This window comes from Drosophila ananassae, chromosome 2L (genome assembly GCF_017639315.1).
Source record: "Drosophila ananassae strain 14024-0371.13 chromosome 2L, ASM1763931v2, whole genome shotgun sequence".
NCBI classification, from domain to species: Eukaryota; Metazoa; Arthropoda; class Insecta; order Diptera; family Drosophilidae; genus Drosophila; species Drosophila ananassae.
In genome coordinates this window covers 26,315,090-26,337,447 of record NC_057927.1, presented here as the reverse complement: position 1 = coordinate 26,337,447, position 22,358 = coordinate 26,315,090, and the positions used below count along the sequence as shown (strand labels likewise).

At 45.8% G+C, this 22,358-nt stretch overlaps 1 protein-coding gene across 1 annotated transcript; it reads right to left on the bottom strand.

The window, feature by feature from the left end:
- Positions 1-377: 377 nt before the first annotated feature.
- On the bottom strand, positions 378-21,002 carry LOC6505593 (protein serrate). Its single transcript, XM_001964597.4, has 15 exons — positions 20,648-21,002; positions 18,010-18,690; positions 14,674-14,791; positions 14,220-14,407; positions 10,542-10,596; positions 9,660-9,975; positions 7,292-7,425; positions 6,947-7,122; positions 6,488-6,770; positions 4,753-5,499; positions 4,241-4,447; positions 4,067-4,162; positions 2,670-3,041; positions 1,981-2,588; positions 378-1,883 (listed from the first exon to the last, which is right to left on the bottom strand). Exons 2-15 carry the CDS (start codon positions 18,283-18,285, stop codon positions 1,131-1,133), a joined length of 4,329 nt encoding a protein of 1,442 aa, XP_001964633.1. The 5' UTR covers positions 18,286-18,690; positions 20,648-21,002; the 3' UTR covers positions 378-1,130.
- Between the last annotated feature and the right edge of the window lie 1,356 nt (positions 21,003-22,358).

Sequence of the window (22,358 nt, the reverse complement as noted above, 5' to 3'; positions counted from 1 at the left end):
GACCGCGATCCGCCTGTCTTGGCCACTGATTCGATGTGTTGTAGTGCCCAGCTTGCATTTGGTTTTCACATTCAATTAGCGCATATTTCAAATGCGATCGCCGCAATCCCAGCCGAGCATATTTCGGTTCCTTCCCGACATTTGCCAATGGCAGGAAATGCTGTCGATGAAAGACCAAGTCCATCCCCATCCATCTTTATCTTAAGAATTTTTAAGATTTGTAAAAAAAAAGCTCCAGAAAGCTCATGCTTATTAAATAAAGAAGCCCTTAGAACTATCCGAATTTTTAAATTGATCATTATAAGAGTTAAATTGTCGAAGGAATTCGTGTCACTTTAAAAATTATATGGCCATGAATAGAAAACAGTATTCATAAATATGTTTATCATATCTTTTACTATCTTTATTGATATTACTTTATTGCTGCTAAATCAAATGTAAAATAATAAATAAATATTACTACACACGTACGTATAATACAATACAAAATCTGTGGAATCTTAACCGCATAAAAAGCTACCTAACTACAATACGATTTTATGGTATAAATTATTGCATACAATTGCAAACAACTTTTAAAGTCTAACGTGTTGCGGCTGGGGCTCAGCTTAATTTTAGGATTCTATTTATAGACAAAATACAATAACGGTAACTGCTAATTTACAATATTTACATCTTAATTTAATTAACCATAGAAAACGCGCCGAGCCTAAATGAGAACTATGTACAACTTCTGGTAGCCAAGGAGTTTTTCATTATTATTATTAATTAAAATTTGTTTCAACTTTTTTTTAAGAATGTAAATGCGCGCCTGGGTTACACTAAATATCACACTGTGTAGGATGTTGCTTAGCGAAGAAAAGAGTTTTGAAATTACATTAGCTAACTTAATTTACATGAGATTCCGGCGACAGGAGAAGAAGTTAACTTGGTTCAAATAAAACAGTGTGGATTAATTTTGAATCTCAAAATATTCAACTGAAGTGTCTTCTCCTGTCTGCGAATCAACTAAGCCTATACCGAATTCTAGGCTAAATAACACTACTAATGCACTTGGAAGTTGCGCCCGTGCTGTGGCAATTGGAACTTTGAGCTGGCTATGGGCGGCTAGTTGGTGGCTGAGATCACGGCTAAACCATCACAGTGGTGGCTAGGACATCGGCGCCCTCGTCCGCCGGCGGCGGCAAGGACTTGCAGTTGATAGACCGCTTGCCAAAGTCCTTTCTGGGACTGTCCAGCGATCCCACCGTGTTTTTCCGCATGTCCGAGTTCTGGGTCTTGTGCAACAGGATCTGGGAGCTGCGTTTGTGGGCCTGTTTAAGACCCGTACTGGAGTCCAGTTCGCGCTCAAAGTCGCAGGGCGGGAAAAGGGGCTGTGACCGGTGCAGGGCAGAGCTACTGGCCGCCGAGGCAGCCAATTCTGGAGCGGGATTCAGGCTCAGTTCCATTCCTGTGGTAGCACGCAGGGAACTTGTACTGCCCTTGAGAGGATTTGTGTACCGGCGAAGATTCTCCTCGTTTTGCAGATTATTCGATTTCTCCTCCTCGTGGCGCAGTGCATCCAAGGAGGGGGTCAGATTCATGCCCGAGTTGCTGCGGTATGCCATGCGCTGCTTCCAATAGAGGCTGATGAACACTGAGAAGCCCACCAGAACTATGAACACACCGCACAGGACTCCAATCAGCAGGCTGTGACCCGAACCGTCGGCCACCCTTGCCGTTTCCAGTTTGACCTCCAGTATGGAGGTTAAAGCAGCCAGCTTGGCGTGCTGCAGTTCCAGCTCCTTGCGACGCTGGATGCCATTCAGCTGCCGGGAGCTCAGAAGCTCACCCAGCAGACCCACGGCCACTGGCAACTGGGGGTCATTTAGTTTGCTCGAAGACTGGAATAAGAAAAATGAAATTTTTTGTTAGTCATTAGAATTAAGAGTTTATACCATAAAGAAGAATCAATAATTAAAAGATATAAAGAGTGCTTACCACAGTCAGTTCAACAGTGTCGTTAGTTCCCGTTTTGAGATCGCACAGCACCATAAGCTGCCCTGTTTCCTGGCCATTGGAAAAACCAGGTTGCTTCACCAATTGGGCGGCCAGAAGAACTCGAACCAGCGAGCATAGGCCTTCCACCGAAGCACCCCGTCCCACCCTCTCCAGATCCAAGAGAATAGTCAGACGGGCGCAATTTTCGTTAACCGCCGCCTGATTGGGCCAACAGCTTGACTTGGCCGGAAGATTGGGCGGTGCCACTCGACGAGATGGCTCCAAGGCGCGACAATCGCCACGAACGTTGCAGGGCGGCGACAGACAGGATTCACTTAAAGCTGGAACGCAGACTTCGTGTTGTTTGCAAACACCAGACAGATTTGAGGACTTCGATAGGGGATCCAACTTGTAGCAGTTGGGTAATCCGCACCAGAGATTTGTGCACTTGGACGTTCCGTTTTCACAAATGCAGGCATTGCAGTGATCATCGTCATCGCTTCTTCCGGTCAGAGCAATATCCAGCCAGTTTTGGCTTTGGTTCAGAGCCGCATAAGGAGAAGCCGTGTTGGTAATGTTTAAACACGCTGACTTCGGATCGGACATCACTGAAAGCGAGAAAGTTATATATTAGTGAATTGAGTTCAAAGCAGATTAATTGCAGTTCCCAAAATAATAATTTCACTTACGAATTTCACAGCGAAGGCCGTGACGACCGGGTGGGCAAATGCAGCTGTAGCCACCGATGCCATCGATGCAGGTGGCGCCTCCTTGACAGGGTTGCGGCGAGCACTCGTTCACGTTGATGCGACAGTCCGGACCGGAGAATCCCTGGGCGCAGACGCATCGAAACCATCCGGTTCCAGACTCACACGTACCACCGTTGTGGCAAGGCTGTCCGCGGCACTGGTCAATGGCCTCGTCGCAAAAGAGTCCCGTCCAGCCGGGGGCGCAGCGGCAGTGCGGTTGCAAGGCCTTATCCGGGGCACCAGGCATGCAGGTTCCACCGTTCTGGCACTGACCAGCATAACAGCCTGTGGCACGTTCCGAACAGCGTTTGCCTAAAAAATTTAACAAAAATAAACCATTGAAATAGGAATAAAAACATTAATTATTAATCCAATCCCCAAAGTAACCGAAATCGAAAGACTTAGGCAACAAACTTGCCAGTAATGTGGGACTATTTTTTTGATGGCAGAGAGAGGATTGCCATGACCGTTGGCTTGACTTGAACTAATTGAAAAGTAAAAGTGTGCTGACATAGATCGATGTGGCCATATCTGTATCTAAATTGTGGCCAAATCTATTTTCGCTTTTCTGTATCTGTATCTGTATCTGTATCTGTATCTGTGACAAAAAAGCGAAACGCGTGAAATATGCAAATCGCAAATTAAAAACAAACATAAATCATGGCAAAGGTTCGGCTTAGCTGGGTTTACCCCCCTCGGTGCTGCCACATGTGGCAAATACGTTCGCCAGCGACTGAGACTAACGTGCAGATAGTTTTTTCCTTTTTTTAAGCTCCGGCTCAGCCGCATTCGCTTCAATTTGAAGCCGTAATGACTGCCGACTTTCAATGTTCAAATAAATGCGACCGCCTCGATCGGCTGGTGTATTTTTAGTGTATATCTGTATGTAGTTTCGTGGCTGTGTGAGAGCCTAGCGCTCTTAACGTGGCCAACACTCGTCTCGCGCCCATTTAAAGCCCCCAAGCGTTGATAATGCGCCAGTCTGACAGTCGGCTTATAGCAGGTTTTTTTTTATATTTTGGTATTCCTTTACTAAAGAGTTGCGAAGAATTCTTTACAAGTTACAATTAAATTAAAATAATATCAGTTTGAAATCTTTCTAATTTCAAAGAGCTTTTTGACTGGCTCCTTTTACTTTGCTGTCTAAGAAATGCTCTTGTTAAATTGTTCCCTAGGGTATTAGGCCTTCGGCTTTAAGTGTCTTCGCCAGTTTGTTGCACTTGTTGCAATGCCTTAGCGTTTAACGTTCACTTTGGCCGCCGCTTAAAGCGCACCCCATCTCACAGCCCCGTCTCAGTTCAGTTCAGTTCAGCTCATCTCTTTACGAATCAACTCACCTGTCCAGCCCGACATGCACTCGCAGGTAAAGTCGCCGTCGCCGTCAAGGCAAATTCCCCCATTTCGACAAGGATTCGGCGAGCATTCGTTGAGATCTGCGGAAAGTTAATGAGTTTGCCGTTTTGGAGTCGGATCGCGGTAACTTGGCACTGGGTCCTAGGCGCTATACTCACTGTGCTCGCAGAAGGTGCCGGTGTGGCCCACATGGCACTTGCAGAAGGTGCCCACGTCGCTCATCTCGCAGCTGCCGTGCCCGCTGCAGGGCAATCCGCTCGGTGTCGTCATCGTTGTCGTGGTGGCTGTTCCTGTTTTTGTTGCCTCACTATCAGAAGTTGTTGTTGTCGCCGCTGTCGCCAGGCTGACATTAGCGAAGCAGCCCTCTGTTGGATTGGGGAGACATGATTAGGCTTATTATAGAAGGGATACACAGTGGAAAATATTTCTATGGATTTAATCCTTAGAGCATTACAAATCTTTGGAAGACAGGGATCTCAGTCTAACTCAATGAATACTAATTTTTATCTTTCTAATAAATATTTGCCAATTTTTACAAGTGCAATGGATTCTTTCATAAAAAAAAGACAACAAAAAGCTGGCAGGCTGCGATTGATGGGCTTAATGATGTCTTCATCGGACAGAGATCGGTTCCCATGACTTCTCGGGGGTCTGAGCCAGTTCTACTCACCGTTGCAGGGCGGCTGCGAGCAGAGAGGACGCAGTTGCTCGCAGTGTTTGCCGGCTCGATCCGGTGGACAGTGACAGTAGTAGCTGCCGGGCGTATTGAGACAGTGGCCCTGCAGGCAGGGGGACGACGCGCAATGGTCCTTGGCCTCCTCGCACAGGGAACCAAAATAGCCCAGAGGACAAATGCAGTTAAACTTGGCCACCATGTCCACACATTCCCCGCCATTCCGGCAGGGCGAGGTGGCGCACTCGTCGATGTCTATCTCGCAGTCCCGACCCGTATAGCCGGGGGCACAGGCGCACCTGTAGTCGTTGACCAGGTCGATGCAACTTGCTCCGTTGCGGCACTGGCCCATGCAGTCGTCCAAGTTCTCGGCGCAGGTGGGTCCGCCCCAACCCTCCAGGCAAATGCAGGAGAAGGACCCCGGCAGATTGCGGCACTCACGGGCATTGATGCAGGGTCCGATGGCGGCAGCGGTAGCCGCGGAAGATGCGGAGGACGCCACCGCACTGGTCAGGGCGGCCAGGAGCTCGGAGCTGGTCAGGTTGCTGCCAATGATGGCAGTCGCCGTGGTGGTCAGCAGGGAGTTGGCCTGGAGTCCGGGGGCGTGGGGTGCCTCGCATTCGTTGACGTCCTCCTGGCAGATGTCGCCGCGCCACTCGGGCGGGCACTCGCAGCGAAAGCCGCCGACCAAGTCAACGCAAGTGCCACCATGTTCGCAGGGACCTCCGGCGCACTCGTCGATGTCTGGAGGAGAGGAGCAAAGGAAAGAGGATATGGTTTAAAAGCCATTCGCAGATTAAGATTAAAAATAGTCGGAGAATGGAAAGCAATTCCAGTTATTATTAATTCTGAAGAGTGTTTTTTCATCTCCGATGGAATGGAATTTCATTTGGCATGTTCTTTTTTTTCAGTGATGGTGTTGATTTGGCTTTTGGGCTCTCGTGCCGGGCAAAGCCCGGGCAGGTGGCTCTTGGCCAGAGCCAAAGTCATTGAACCGAGTTGCCTGTTCGGGTATTGATAGCTTAGGTCTGCGTGCCTGGCTTATCGGTTGCCTGAAATCTCCAGGGGACGATGCTTCCCTCCACATCTTCGGAAGCACGCAACTTATTTGTTGGTTTTTATAAAGAGATGATAAGAGTTGCAAGCTGACCCCTCGGCTGGCCATTAGTCAGAAATGAGGTCAAATTGCATGGAGGGAAATATTTTTGATAGTTGTGAAATGTTATCAAGATGTATATATTACTGCCAAACTGAAAGCCCCTTAATTGGTCAAGATATTTCCGTACAGCCCATTCTGATTACTTCAATGAAAGTCCTTCATCACCACTTACTTGGTGGCTGGGAATGGCAACTCAATTAGCTTACGGCTTATTGCATTGGCTGGCAAATAGTTGCTGCTGGTGAATGTGGCGGTTTTGGTCGTGCTCCAATTGGAATGCAAAACCGAAGCCAACCGAATTTGCCGGACCACCGTGGCCACAACAAAGATCATAATAAAGCCAGCGGCTCCAACAACAGCCTGTGCGTGCTACGTTTCATTTCATTTCATTATATTTCGCTACAGTCAAATGCGTGTGTGCTCAATTGCATGATCGAGCGGTAAGCAGACGGCCAGCAAACAAAACAACCGGCAACCAGTACCCAGTAACCAGTAACCAACTTGGGCAACTTGGCCCATAAGCCGAGCTGTGGCTAATCGCGTGCTGCAGAATAAAATTAAATCAAAACTCACTTATTTCGCATGTCGGTCCCGTCCATCCATTCGCACAGCCGCAGGTAAACTCAGCGGCCGGAGGCGGCAGCTGGGAGCTGGAGAAGAGCGCGATGGGTCTGGATATCGAACCGGACCCGGCGTCCGGGCCGGAGCCTGAGGATGAGTTTTTGCCGTTCAGGGCGAGCATCGCATCGCGCAGGTGGGCCAATTTGCTGATTGAGTCGCGCGGACTCATCGCCCTGCCAAGGGAGCCCATGCCCCTCATGTTGCGATACATTGGCGGTCGTGTTGCATTCATGGGCTGCGAAGAAACCAAAATTTACACTTTTCAAAATTATGGAATAATAGGGTATTTAATTTTCTGGCATTATATATTCTATATATTTTTCTAAGTGCACTAAGCCTGGATGGAGGCAAGAGCATATTAAATTATTTTATGGCTCTGCGATAATGGTATAAATCGCAGACTTGGCTTACCTTGAGTGTGCATGTGCCGCCGTTGCGGCAAGGCTGTGTGGCACAGGGGTGCTCCACGATCTCGCACTGTGCGCCGGAGAGACCCTCGGCGCATGTGCAGCGGTATTGGTCCGGTGCGGTGTTCTCGCAGGTGCCGCCATGCTTGCAGGGTTCATGGGTGCCGCAGTAATTTAAATCTGTCCAGGGCGAAGCGAAGCTATGAAATATATGCGTATAGCCGATGTGCAGCATCGATATTATCGATGATGCTCCCCATTCCCATTCCCAGTTCCAAGTTTCCCATTCCCAGTCGTATGTTTCCACTCCGATTTCCATTTCACAGGTAATCAGAGGTAGGTCACTTACCTTGGTCGCACAGTATGCCACCCCAGTTCGTGTCGCAGACGCACTTCCAGGCGCTGCCGTTGCAGGAACCGTGCTTGCAGCCGGGATAGACCATGCACTCGTTGCACAACGGGCCCCTCCAGCCAGGTCGGCATCTGAAATGGTAAAATGGCAAAATGGGTGATGAGTTTCGGTCTAAAAATGCTGTTCTCTGATTGAAAAATGGAGCATGTCGGACGACCCCTCATAAAAGGTTAGCTACAGTTGAAGGATTGTGGAGTGAAGGTTCCACCAAAATGCAGATAAGCTTGGAATCTCATATATGCAAGACTGATTATAAAATTAAGCATAACTTCATGGGCTGATATAGAATGTTAAAACATAAATACTTTTGATTTTTGTACAAGAATTCCATTTCCATGTTTTTCCATTGATTAAAAGAGATTGATTTTAGGGATGAATTTATTATTTAGGAGCTTTGAAGAATTATTTATTAAATATAAAAATTATTTCTTGAGTTCTTGGTACAAATTTTTTTATCCACCATTATTCATCTTGCCAAAAAATCAAGTCCAATTATTCTTTACATTTCAATTTTGGCCTGGGAACGCATTCAGCTTGGGCCAACCACCGAATTGGGTCACTTTGAACTTTGGCCTTGATGCATCAAATGCTAAAGTGGCAACAGGGCAGGAGGCACTTCTGCCATTGCTGTTCCCGGACTAGCTTTAACCATTGCTATTGAAGTTGTTTCTGATGCCATTGGTATTGGTGTTGCGATTTTATCGCAGCAACACGCCAAAGTGCAGCGGGATCAAAGTTAGCCATAGCCGGGCGGCTATGGGCCATCGGGCATTGAGCTTCGAGTTATCGCCCGGCGAGGTGCTAAGTCTACAAGCTCCGGGCATGACGTGGCCAGAGATAGTCGACATTGCGGTGTTCGATGTCGGTAATTTATGATTTCATTAAAACGGCAGCCTGGTTGTTATCTGTAAACGAATCTGCGGCAAGCTGCTCCGCGTCTCGCCATCCTGCCCGATCGACCAGACTGCAAATGGGGCAAGCAACGTGCAAACAGCAAAAGTAATTTTTCTTCTGGCTTATAATTGTTCCGACGGAGCGGAAATCTCTTGGCCGTGGTTTTGATGTTTTCTAGGCCACACTAATTATTGCTATTTAGAATCAGGACAAGCGGCGATGGCCGGGAGATGGACGGGAGATGGAGGCGGTCTGACGAGAGCATCATGAGGCAGTCGAGAAATGCAATCATGGCCGCCGGCTCACGTATTCTGTGTTACGCTGCAACATTAACAACGGCAATAGCAACAGCAACAGCCAACAGCCAACAACAAACAGCAACAACAATTGCCTCAACTGCAACTGCAACAGGAACAACCGAAGCACAAACGTTTTTTCGTGCTGTGGCTGGTCTTTGGTTTGTGGCATCTCTTGCTGTGCCACTCGCTCCATGTTGCCAACGTCTGTGCATGACCATTTCCAAAGGGGCGGGGACCGGCCCATGGAGGAAATTGCTGGATGCCGAGCGGTGGGCCAGATGGCCAGGCTTTTTAGCCCGGATCAGCATTTGGCCATCGTGCGGGCGTTTGATTAGCCCATTCTCTCTCGCCAGTTCCCCAGTTCGGGCCACGGGAATCGTATTGGCTCTGGCTCTTGATTGCAGATTATATGGCTAGTTACAACTTTATAGCGCTCGGGTTATCTCCCAAATGGCCAGTTACCGAGTGCGAACAATTTAATAAGGAATGCGGACTAGCGATTGATTGGTAACCTCAGTGATTAGATCAGCACACTGGAAAGTTGCAGATGGACGTAGTGGTACTTTCTTGTCTTTTTATAGGAATACAAATGTACATATTGAAGCCAAGGATTGGCAGCTAAGATATTCTGCCTATAAACTTTTTAGGAGTTGTACAAAAATCACAAGGAAATATATATTAATGCCTTTCAACACTTTATTTACCAACCAATGACTGATTGCCGATTCTCTGTGAGAGAAACGCTGGCCACAATTTCACACATTTAGCCTCGAAAAAGAACAACAAAAAAGCTGGCATTGGCAACAAAAACTACAGCCCCATGTGAGCCATGGATATAGAACCCATTTCTCTGCCACTGATCGCATAAAAAGAAAACTACTCTTAGCCATTATAACTGTGCGAGTGTGAGAGCTGGAGATCCGCCGGTTCGGGGCCAGGGCCATTAAGCGCCCCAAAGTGCCCGAGAGCCCGCCGGCATGCAAAAAGTGTCATAATCACGTCGTTAAATGGGGTGGTGGCCCCCAGTCTAAGCCGGGGTCGCCAGGGGGTATAATTACAAAATAAAAAAAGTGGCAAAGAAAAAAATATATAAAACTTATACGGCTACTTACTCGCATTCGCCGGGACGGTCGCACTTGCCATGGACGGGATCGCAGCCGGTCTTGCAGATGGCCTCCTCACAGTTGACGCCCTGCCAGCCATTGAGGCAGAGCTTCTGACCCTCGGAGCCGCAGGCGTAGTGACCGAACTGATCGTCCCGCGACCGGCAGAAGGTCGTGCAGGTCGTGTTGTAGTAGGTAACGGCGCATTGCACCCGGACACGGTAGGTGATCCGCGCATTGCGACCGATGTGGTCCAGTGTCTTCCACTCCGGCGACGGCAGTATCACGCCCGAGTATGATGTTTCCTCAATTAACCTCTCCGAATCTGCATTGTGGATTGGATGCGAGCGTGGCATGACAATTGTTGTGGTTGTCGTCGACGTTCGTATTCGTATTCGTTGTCGTTGTTGGTGGCATCAACGTTGGCGTTCCAATAGTTTGGGAGTTGCAAGTTTGAAAAGAAATGAAGGTGGGGGTGAGGAATTTAGTCGGATGTTGGCACCATTTCAGGGGCTTGTTGATTGCACTCGGAAAAAAGTAAGTTCTTATTCTTAAACTTTAATTTCAAGCTAATAAATTATATTTTAACAAAATAATATTAAATGGAACATTATGTACCATTCTAACTATTTATAGACTAGTACAAAGGACTTCATAAAAAAATTAATTTATTTATTAAACATCATGAGGAATCTGCTCGAAATCAGTTGGATAGTTTTGGTAACATCCTTAAAGGTCTATACTTTTTTCCAAGTGCATCCTTCAGAGCCTCCATTTGCTAATTAAGCCAAATGCCTTGCTGGCTTAACAATAACGAGCAGCGTGCACTACAAGCAACATGCAACTTGCAACTTGGGACAAGCACAAGCCAGCAATTGCCACCGCACTTACCTGGATAGGATGTGTTGTACATATCCAACGCCTGCAGTATCAACGTAAACGACTTCTGTAATTGAACGTTGCGAAAAAGGAGGAAACTTAGTTTAGTTTGGGGCTTTCAAGTTTGACTCTCCGGGTTGACGCTAATGGACAGTTTAATCTCAAGCTCCATGCAAATGAAGACAACGCAGCGGCGGGCACAACAACAAACAAACAAACAAACAAACAAAACAACAAAGCGATCAGACAACAAACAAAGCAAAGCTAAACACTTTAATTTCACGCAGGAGAGGCGGACTTTCTAAACAGACCCTGGCCATGTCCGTGTCTCTGTCTCAGTCCATGTCCATGGCATTGCAATTGGCCTAAACAAAATGCGAAAAGGCAACAGAGACCCAGTTCCCCTCTTGTTTTAAATGCCCTGCTCCAGTGGGGTATAATAAATTCGAAACGATGCTCGCCAGACATATCAGTTACCTCTTCGAAAGGGTATTGCCAAGATTAGCCTTGATTTCCTCGGCAGATTTTCTTCGTTTATTTATTTATTTTTTTAGTTTCATCCTCCTCGGCTTGGCCCTATAAAAAATTAAAGATTCGCTGTTTGTTGTAATTGCGAGAAGATTTCTCGTTGGGCAGAAAGCAATTAAACGACGACGTCGTCTGGTGGCCGCCGCTGGATGCCAGGAAATGCTCATTTATCAGTGGGAGGCAGCCCCCAAGACGACCAGGAACAAGGGGCTCTGGGAGGGAATGACTCCCATGTAATTGCCTTGGCGACGCGACACTAAATCAGTCCAGAGCAGACATTGGCTAATTGCAGTCGGACATCAACAACTTGACACACTTTGCAAATCCATCTCCCCAATTGACCACACGGACTCGAATTTCCATTCGAATCTCCCCGCCCCGTCATATTATACTCGTATATCGTTGTCATATGGCTGTCGGATCGGTTCAGTTCCGGGCTCGAGCTAAAATCATATTCTGTGGGTCTGACGCTTTTCGATCTGCCATGTGCCAGCGGAAGTGTATCAATTAAAAATGGCGTTGAATATGGTTTTGAATTTCATTGAACAATACAAATATGTAAAGAGACGAAATGGCAGACAGACACGAGCCAATGGAGGAAGGCCTGAACTAGATTTTCAAAGGGGATATAATGCAATTAAATATTAATAAAAATATATTTCTCAATCAAGTACCATTTAATGAGACACTTGGCAAGCCACTGTAAGGGACAAAGTCAAGAACTCTGTCCAAGCACTTTCCTCAATGGAAGCCATAGACAAAGTCTCCAAGCCAGGCCATATTTTCGTTTTTTATTTGTGGGGGCAGCAAAATAGATCGAAAGCCCACAAAGCTTAAAAAACACGCATTTTATTTGGGCAGTCATTCATTGATCTTGAGCGAAAAAAAACGAAGAAAAAAGTGGAACAGGTCCATCTGTCTGAGGCCGAAGAGGCACCACAAATTCCACTCGAGATCGCTCAATGGCTGCGCACGCGCACTCCAGATCTTCAAACCAAATGTGGAAAATATTGTCAAGTGAAATTCGTTGGTTGTTAGTGCTTTTCCAACAGCTCGAATGCTGTTGGGGCCCTATGTGAAATTAAAGTTGGTGTTTGACAGATACATTGAAGGCCCGCTGTTACCGCTGTTGCCGCTCTTGCCGTGTTGTGATTTTTATGATGTATGTGCGCTTGAGCTCAAGTATTTCCTAAGTCATGTTTATAAGACTTAACATGCCATTCACTCAATCAGCAGCAGTCGAAGAAGAAGTCATTCAATAAAAAGTGGGACAATTGTGGCCATATCGGCAGCAAACACTCTTTTTTATTTTGGTTTTTGGCCTTTGGTTTTGATTTTTTGTTTCTTGAGTTTATTTTTTTGAAGATTTTCTTGAGGCTTTGTGAAAGGCTTCTTGAGGGTGCCTAACTGCCTGAACCGACTGAGCAAATATTACGCCGGCAGTATGCAGAATTTGCCAGGTTTCGTTTCGGCACCCAGTTCCATTCCCCATTCCCCATTCCCCATTCCCCATCCCCACTCCCATTCCCAGTCCAAGTCGCAGTCACTGAGTCAGTCACATGTGCTCAGCTCGGAGCTCGGTTTGGGCCAAAAGGAAAAGCACACTGGCAAAGTTAAAGGCAAAAGATTAAAGCGAAACCAAAGCGAAGCGTAACGTATCGCCATCGCCATCGCCATCGGCCGAGCGACAAGCGCGACAAGGTAATGTTCCCACGAAACAGGTTGTCCGCACTTCAGGCCACGACTTGGACTCGGAGTCAGATTCGGCTCTCGGGGGGAGTGCGGCAGGGAGGTGAGCCGGTGGCAGGGGCAGCCGCTGGGGCAGGGTAACCAAGAACAGGCAGCGAGGCTGGCGGAGACCCAGAGCCAAAGCCCAAGACCAAGAGCAAGACCCGGCTCTGACGCATGCTTGCTCCCCTTCAGCCATCGCGCCCCGCCACACCCCGGCCACAGGCAGACCTGCCTAATGTAAACGGCGGCGCATGCGCATGCCAACGTCGGCGTCGACGACGACTACGGCAGCGACGTTTAATTCTACTGCACTTGAAAGTATAATTTGAAAATAATTTAATATATTTAAACTATTAAGTAATGAAGGTTCCATTTTTTATGAGATAATTAATGCAGAATATTACCTAACACAATTAATAATTTTTTAAAATTTCTTCCCGAATTTCCCTCCATTTTCCAAGTGTTTAAATACGATTGCTTCGTTTTCCTATTAGTTTGGCCACTGGCCTGTTCGGGGCGTGTAATTGTTAACCAAGTTAGCTTTGAAAACCAGCAGCAACAACAACCAGAACAACACCCGTACACAACATAGCAAAATAAATGGCAAAAAGATAAAAACGCTAAAAAAAACTTAAACTCAATTCTGCGACTACACCCAGTCAAGTTACATTCTTACCTTAACCGAGTTAAGAGCGGACCAGGCCACGTTTATTTTATTGGATGTTTTTGTGATTCTCAGCCTGGCTGTATGCTGTTTTATTCCTTCCCAGTTTTGGCAGTCATAAGCCCGCATTATGCTCACTTAATTAACCGAAAGCCGCTTAGGAGGTGCCACGAAAAAATAAAACGAATAAAACATGAAACACAATTTTTAATTGCTTTTTTCGGCTACTGCCGCGGCGGCAGTATCCCCACACAAGCCAAGACCAAGAAGGCCTCTTGGTCGAAATGACTAAGCCGCTTTTGGTGTTAGTCGGGGTTTTTGGAATTTTCACGCCCGATGATTTAGGGTTCTTCGTACTCTATATATACTCTCGAACATCCGAGGAGTCGAGCAACCCACGCTGGAATTTGGCCACACAAAATGGGAAAGCGGAGCGAGAGCGTTGCAATGCTTCGGAAACCCCCCGATAGACTATGCCCTCTTTATATATAGGAATATATACTTCATAGAGTCTTATCAATGCGGCACGAGTTCGGCTCATTCACATTTCTGTTGCCGGCTCGACCTTATCGCCTCCTCAGCACTTTCCAAGCGGAACAGCCAGTTCACTTCCCCATCTAAACTTAAAAAAAATAATAATAAAACCGCAAGTAGATACACCACAAGTGAGAGCTGAAGACCAACCCGTGCCAAAAGCGTGCTTCTTGTTTAGTGGAGGGAACAGTTTCATTATAAACCTGGTTAGTTGTTGTGGGAAATGCACTTACCGTCCATCGAAACGTAAAGGGCAGAACAATGGCTCCCACGCCCGGATCGCTCAGCACAAAGCTCGATCCGCCGAGTATCTTGGTGGTGGAGTTGCCAAATGAGCAGCCCGTGGATATGCTGGCACCCTGCTCGGTGGTCTGGTATTCCTTCAGGCACAGCCGGAAGGCGGTTGTGCATGGTGAGCAGCCTGCCAAAAATGACCAAATATTAGCACGATGATAAACGCTTATATACCATAAAATATAAATGGACAGAGTCTCTCAAATGATTCGAATATTAAAGATATAGAATAGAGAAGTATGCAGAGTAACAAATTCCAGAAGCTCTGATAGTCGGGAAGCCTTGACCGCCTATGTTTGTATTTTATGGGGCAAGATAAGAGGCGGACTTTCAGACTACATTTTTATAGAAATATTACTGACAGAAATGTATGACATTCTTTGTTGAACTTACCCATCGTTTTGGTGGCCCTCAGTTCCGATGGCATGCCACAGCAATAGCCGTTGAGCAGATGGCTATTGGTATTTGAGATTTCTAATATTTCCAGCTCGAAGTTACCAGCTGCGGATATCTGTTGAACAGAAAGCAAAACGAAATTATCGATCTGGCTGTAGTACGATGGCTATAGTTGAAAACAAGCGAACAAATCCCAAATCGTCTAAATCAATCATGGCCCATAACGAAGGCCCGACTGAGTCCCAAAATGATTCCCTTCCAAGACACATTCCATCCCCTGCCCTTGGCCAAGTCCCGGGCCGAATAATATGCTCAACACTTTATGGATCTGATCCGAACGGAGATGCCCGGCTCGTTCGCCGGTTGTAAAAGCTAATAAGCCACCTAGGGCGCTCTGATTGGACTGCGGTAGAGGTTTTAATTAAAAACAAAAAAAACCCAGTGGATAGATCGATACAAGAGAAGAAAATCAGAAGAAATACGCCAGATTCAGAGGCAGGGGCAGAGTCAGAGGGAGAGTGTTTGGTAGGCAAATGAATGGAGCGCCGGACGCGACTGCGGACTTGATAAATCTAACAGCAAATGAAACACGAAAATAATGAGAAAATATTTTCCCCACAAAGCTAGCTTAACTGTACAGCAGATTGGAGTGGCTATATTTCGGTGGTGCTAGTGGTGGTGGTTCGGCTCACTTAATCAAACGAGATATCCAGCAGTTTGTATAATTTAGAATGCCTTTGTCTGCCAGCTGGAGACGGGAGGAGTAAGGAAATCGAATGGGCATTCGGGGGTCCAAAGATCTGGATATCTGGCAATCTGGCGGTCTGTACCCAGAAGTGGCCTCAAATCACGGGCCTATCGATTGGGGCATTTGCCATAAAATTAATAACACATTAGATCGCCGGTCTTTTTTTCTTCCGACTGCCCCACTGACAAATGGGCGCATAAAGTTTAGCCATTCTGCAGAAAATCGCTTATCATAATTTAGCCAAAGAGCAGAAACGCATCCACCGCCACAAAGTGGTAGTAAGTAGCCTCTTGCAGCATCTTGGCCATCAAGTTTGTATTTTAAAGGTTCATTACCGCGGCGAGATGAGTGGCGAGTGGTTCCCTCTTCGCGGAAAATATGCTAATGAAAACTCTTGGGCCGCGATTCTCGACTCCTGCTTTTATGGTTTCATATTTCAGCAAATTTATTGTCATTGGCCCTGGTAGCTGGCAGTGTTGATAAGTTTATTAGAAATAAATTGCAATTTAGCCTCTGGGCCAGGCTAACGGCATTAGCCAGTTAGCCAGTTTAGCCGGAGCCTGCACCTGCAGTTCGGCACAAAAAATGGTAAAAAAAAAAATACAAAACTCCAAGTCGAAGCCACATGCATTGTTGATCATGCCATAGATCAATCAAATGCATCTCCCCCCGGCCACCGTGCCCCAATCTTTGGCAGTCTGTGGCAGTTTCTGTTCGGCCAGCTCTTAGCGTTGTCTTGTGATTTCCTTTTGTTTGGCCGGGACTTCAAACTGATTGGATTCTTGATCGAGGGAACCGGTTGGGTTTTCGGTTCGAACCTGCTTACTATTTATTTATCGCATTTCTCCGCCGAACACCGATGCGCCTCATTCATGAGGAGCAAGTGCAGCTGGCGGCGGTGCATCCGCTAATATTCCGGACAAACTTTGACGTAATCAATTCGATTAGATAAGGCCGATGAAATGGTTAAGGAAATTAGTAATGCGGCGCCACATGTAAACGGGGGCTTGCAGCCTAATGAAGCCGACACACGAACTTAATGTGAAATTAAATTTTAATTAGGCCCCCAAACGAAACAAAACGTGGCCATAAATGTTTTTTGCAGCTCAACGTGGGAGCTCCTTTTGCCAACTCATTTCGATCTGGACGGGCCTGGGCCTGGGCCCGGAGCCTTTCGGCTTACGGCTTTCGGCTTTATGCATATTTCGCAGTCAGTTTAATACGCAGCTTATGATCAATAAATGTCAGCTCAAATGAGAGAAACCTTTCTTGCTTAACGAATACTTTTCGAACTGATCCTTGGCCAAAATAACTGGGCTAATTTAAAGTGACGTGGGCCCATGTGAACCGCGGCGATATGATCTGGAAGTTTTCTCTGGAAGTCGGTCATAAATCGCCGCTACTAAATATTTAGCTTTTATTCACTTCATTAACAACTAAATAGTTGCAGCCGGAGTCGGAGCTGGAGCCGGAGGGGCATCCGTTCCTGTTGCTGCCGCCGGCGACTTTTATCGCCTCGCTTACCCTAAATCAATGCAATCCCCACTGCCCTGCTCCCCCAGATAAATGTGTGTAATCAATTTGATTACCCCAACTCGGACTTGGACTCTCGAATTCCTCTTGGATTCTAATGTCCGACTCTGTTTGGTTCTCGACCCGGCGTATTAATCAAATTGTTGTTTGTGTTTATGTGCCCAAAAAAAAAAAGAGAGAAAAAAAAAACAAAAATCTTTCGGCCTCTGCAGCAACGATTAATTTTTATGTATTTTTGAACCGTTGGCTGCCGTTGGCCGTGTGGAAGCCTCTCTAACTTTGGCTCTTTGCCTGTTTAATTGCCGCTCGGGGCATCTCCGCTGGCATCTCAATACATGTTTAGGCACTTTGTGTAACACTTTATGACGGGCTACACCCCGAAAACTCCAGACCCACGGACGGATACTGCCGGCCGACTACCGTTGTGGGAACCATTTCGTTAAAGATGGTTTTGAAAGATAGCCCCGGCCCTCTAATCGGGTGGATCACTTTCCAAAAAGGGGTCCTCGCATCCTCCCAGCCACAGTTTTTCCTCTCTGTATAACTCTATTTAAATACCAGTTAAATGATTGAAACTTTGAGACCACATTGTGACTAAGTGCGGCTATTTCGTTGCTGGTAAATTGATGGTCTTTTGGTATGCCAATAAAATAAGGTAAGCCATTACTTGGCTTTCTGTAAATTTAACAACTTAATTTTCTCAAGAAAAACTATTTTATTTGAGTTACAATGTGGTTTTTATGACTGAGAATCTGAAGGATTAGAGAGTCCTTGTATTGGGTTTTGTAGTCCAACCATATAGCACCCATTAAACTAAACTTTTATGGATCCGAGGCTGATAAATCACTCAAAAATAACCCCGAATCATCATTATTTACGTCCCCCATCAAAACTTTGCCCTCAGCTATTGCCAATTCACATGGGTTGAATCAACTCTGAGACACACTACACCCGCATGTATTTGGATCTGGGGCTTTTTTCGATTATTGCCTTTGGGTTTGTTCTGTTTTTGGGCTTTAGTTTTTGCATGTAGGCATGGCTGGTTGGCTTACCTTATGGACTAACAGTATTAAAATTAAAGCAATTAAGTTGCAGGCAGACTTTAATGATCGACAATCGCTGATCGGCGATGGCAGGGCCGAGAGTTCCCGGTGCCGTGGCCTCTGCCTTTTTGTCGCCATTGTCTTTTTGGACATTCTCAGGCTGTCTGATGTTGCTGGTGATGTTGCTGCTGATGCTGATGTTGCTGTTGCTATTGCTATTGCTGTCGATTGTCCAGACGTTGATGTTGATTTTCGCCGAAAATGTTTTCTAAACATTCTGAACATTCTGTGGGCGTTTGTGAGCGTGATGCTGGTCGGAATTTCTTGGCGATCTTGATGGTTATTTGTTTTTTCGTTTTTGGGATTCACTTTGGGTCCAGAACAACCACAATTCGTATTAGATCGCGACCCTAATTAGCCCATATATGCAGATTTTGAGCTCTTGTCTAATTTTCAATTACACTACGTGTAGAAGAAACTTTCTATCCTCCGTTGTTCGAGGGGCACTGGGGACTATGGCGATTCTGTATCATTTTCCTTCCTCTGACTCGGCCGTTTGTTTTTGTTTTGTTAATGTTGTTATCACAAATTATTATTATAATTAATTTGTATGTGTATGGGCCTGGCATGTACACATACTCGCTTGTTTTCTTCACTTTTTAGCACTTCCACACTAGATACGCGATGTTGCTGTAACAATTGTCGAACGAAATGGAATTGAAACGGGTTGCAAAGTGCTTGGGGAAAATCTATTTCAATGCATTCAGGCATGCATCATCAGCGCTAATTGACACGCAGTTGCTGCCTCAGAAGCAGCAGAAGCAACAAGTGCCACCACCAGCCGCAGCAACATTTACTTTTTTCCGTTTTTATTTTTTTTATTTCATTTTGTTTCACCAGGGCAGCCGCAAAAGCGGCAACGTGCACCAAATGCAAATGCAATTCAATTTATGTTAATTTAACGCTGTTGCTGCTGATGTTGCCGTTGATGTTGCTGTTACTGCTGCTGTTGCTGCTGATGTTGCAGTTGCCATTGCCATTGGTTGGTGCTGGTGCCATGGAGCCGTGTCTTTGGCCACGAAACAATTTGCATCTTGTGCGCATATTAATTTACAGATATTTTCACTCTTGCCCACATTACTCATTCTTCCTGCCACCACCCGGCGGAGTAGCCTTTAACCCCCCTTCCCAGCCATCCTCGGGCGGATGGTGGCCGGGTGTTAATTGTCCATTTAATTAAGTAATTTGCTTGGGGCCTCCTCCCAGCTTTTGCACGAAACGGAAGTCGTTGACTTTGAATCGCAACTCAGATGCTGCCGCTGATGTTGCTGTTGCTGCTGCAGTTGCTGTTGCTGTTGCTCTTACTGCTGCTGTTGCAAGGCATGACCGGAAGTGGCTTTTGCAAGTGGATGATGCACTTGCCCACTCCGTCCTCCCCCGAACTTTCACCCAAATGCAGCACTTTTTACAATTTGCGGAATGATGAATGAATTGTAGGCAGCTTCAGATCCATAAAAACTATGGAATGCCCTATCTTTTGTTTTTATTCCGACTTATCGCTGGGGTTTTCTAGGCCTCACAAGACAGCTATGAGTTTTTTCTGAAGCAAGCGAGTATTTAGGGGAAATCTTGAATGAAACGCTTGGGTTGCAAGCCATACTTTATCTTGGGGGTACCATATGGTAAATAACTGGATGTGAGGCAGAGCATGGAGACTCTGCCCCGCACTTTCGAGGGAAGTGGGGCTTTTCCCATGATCGTGCCACCCTATCCAGAAGCTATTCCCTCTCCCTTATTTATAATTTTTTTCACAGAAAAAAAAAAGTTTTTAAAGAGTATATTGGCTATTAATATTTAATTAAAAAACAAGTCCAATTCTGTGGTTTCTTCTTTCATCTAAACAAAAAAATAGATATTCTTCCTATAGTTTCGAAGAACCCCAAACATTTTTTTCAAGTGACTATTATTATTCGTATTATCATTGTGGATTATGGGCTAGTTTTCCATGGGCTTTATTTTCTTTCATTCTTTCACTTGGCATGTTTCAATTCCACTTTGTAGCATGTGTGTTTTAATGTCCCTGGCGTGAGTGTGTGTGCGTTATCAATGGAGCGCACTGTGGCGACACTAGGCGCGAGTGTGTGGCGGCGACTCCTCTTCGGTGGGTCGGTGAATTCGCACATTGTTTGCACTTTTACTTTTCGACTTTGATTAAACACAATTTTTACGGCATTGTATTTTGATATATACTTAGTATTATTGTATTTAATTGAAAGGTATTTCCGTTTTCTTTTCGCTCACACGATGATTTGTGGCTTAATCACATAGTAACAATCGCACACTCACTGGCACACTCACAGTCACACAAAAGGAAAGATATATGTAGACACAGTGAGAAAAATGTCGGATGATTGTTGATCTTTTCATTTGCTGCCTTTTCCGACATTCACACATTCAGTTGATTGCTCTTCATCATTTGTTGTAATCAGCAAGCAATTTGATTCGATTGCGGCACATTTAACACTTTCACAATTGCCCGGCGATCAGTCGGTCGGTTGGAGGATCGGTGGGGGATCGGTTCGAATAATATTTCCGATTGGGGATTGTCGATCGTTTATAATCCAGATTTGGGAAATTGAAAATTTACCGTTGCAGAAATTGGCTCATCACCGCTCGAAGCACGGCGCTCAACTAATGGCCAGACCGAATCCTGCGGCGCTTTCAGCCCTCGAGCAGCATCCCAAACGAGCAGGGGCGGAGCAAGTCACGAGAGCGAAAGAGTGTTGTGGTGTGGTATGCTACCAAAAGTGGTAGAAGAGAGAGTAGTATCTGTGCTGCTGTGGCTCGAAACCACCAGAATCGAAACGGAGACCGAAACCGAGTAACCACCGCTCTAAAGTGGTTGGACTTCCGTGCGCTTCAGGCCTCAACTTGAGACTGATTGCCGCTGGCCATTTCGTTTCATCGCTCGGACTTGGAGGCAAATCCAAACTATAAGAGCCAAAGATCGTAGCTGGCAGCTCGAAAACTTGTTCGGGAGACTATATCGCCAGAGAATCGGAAAGAGAACCGGAGGCCCTGGGGCACTATACTCTCTTTAGGGTGAACCGGTTTGCTCTTCGCTGAATGCTCTTTAGCGAGGCGCTGATTGGTCGTGCGCTATAGCCGGCTATAGCCTCCGGGCCCGGAATCGGATCGGAATCGGTGTTGCTAATGGAGCTGCTGCAACTTCGGCTTCTGCTTCTGCTGTTGGTATGGGCCCTGCTTCAGCTCCATCTTCGGATGCTGCACGCATGCGTGGAGTTTCTTTTTCGCCCGAAGCAATCTTTGGTTCGCTGCTGTTTTACGATTCCAACTTAATTATGTTTATAAATGCAGCATCCAGCCACTGGGAGTACATTCTGTGCTCTAGTTTTGGTCTTGGCTTGATTTTTTATGGCTTGCTTCGGGGGACAGACAATTAACACCTGTGCCGTGCAGACCTCTCCCACAAATAGCAGGGCCTCGCATTGATTGGGGACTTAATTCCCATAGCAATTAGGGAATTAGCAGTTAATACTTTATTTGACATTTTAAGAGATCATGCTTTAAAACTTAAACATTTGTAAGAGTAGTTTTCGACAGTACTTGTAGGATTTAATTAAAAAACCATTTATTAAAAATTGACTCCTTATTTATAAACTGCAAAAGTCTTAAATAGTTATAAATATTAGCATATAATAGCTATATATTATATAACTTAATATATTTTATTTGCCATTTCTTTTAAATGGCAACCCCTAAACCAATTCCCTTAAAAGAAACATTTAAGTCATAATCGTAAAAAACGGAAAAAATAACCAACAACAGTTATGGTCTGAGAACTACTATCCGGAGGAGACAGAGCGGCGACATCCAGCCAATTATATGCTGACCGAAAGTGTATAAATCAAATTTAAATGCAACCGGCCTATCAGCGTGGCCAAAACAAAAGACTTAAGCAACAAACTTGGCAATTACAAGCGGCCAACAAGCTGCAGCGGCAGCGGCAGCAACAACAAAGATGCTGCCGCCTGTCCGATGCTGCTGCCTTGTTTTTGTTGTTGTTAGCGGCTCATATTTCTTGAGGCGCATATCTAAATATCGAATCATGTTGCTGATTTGCGCTGCCGCTCCATTGTTGCAGCCACAACAGCAGCGTCTCCCCGGCATCATTGACTTTTGTCTGCCCACTACAGCCACTACTACGGTTGCAACAATAACAACAAAAAATAGCAACTGCCACAATACCAACAACAACAACAATAACAACAACACATAGTAAATCTTATTGTGCCGTTGTGACATGACTCTTGTTCGACAATAGATAAAACAAATTG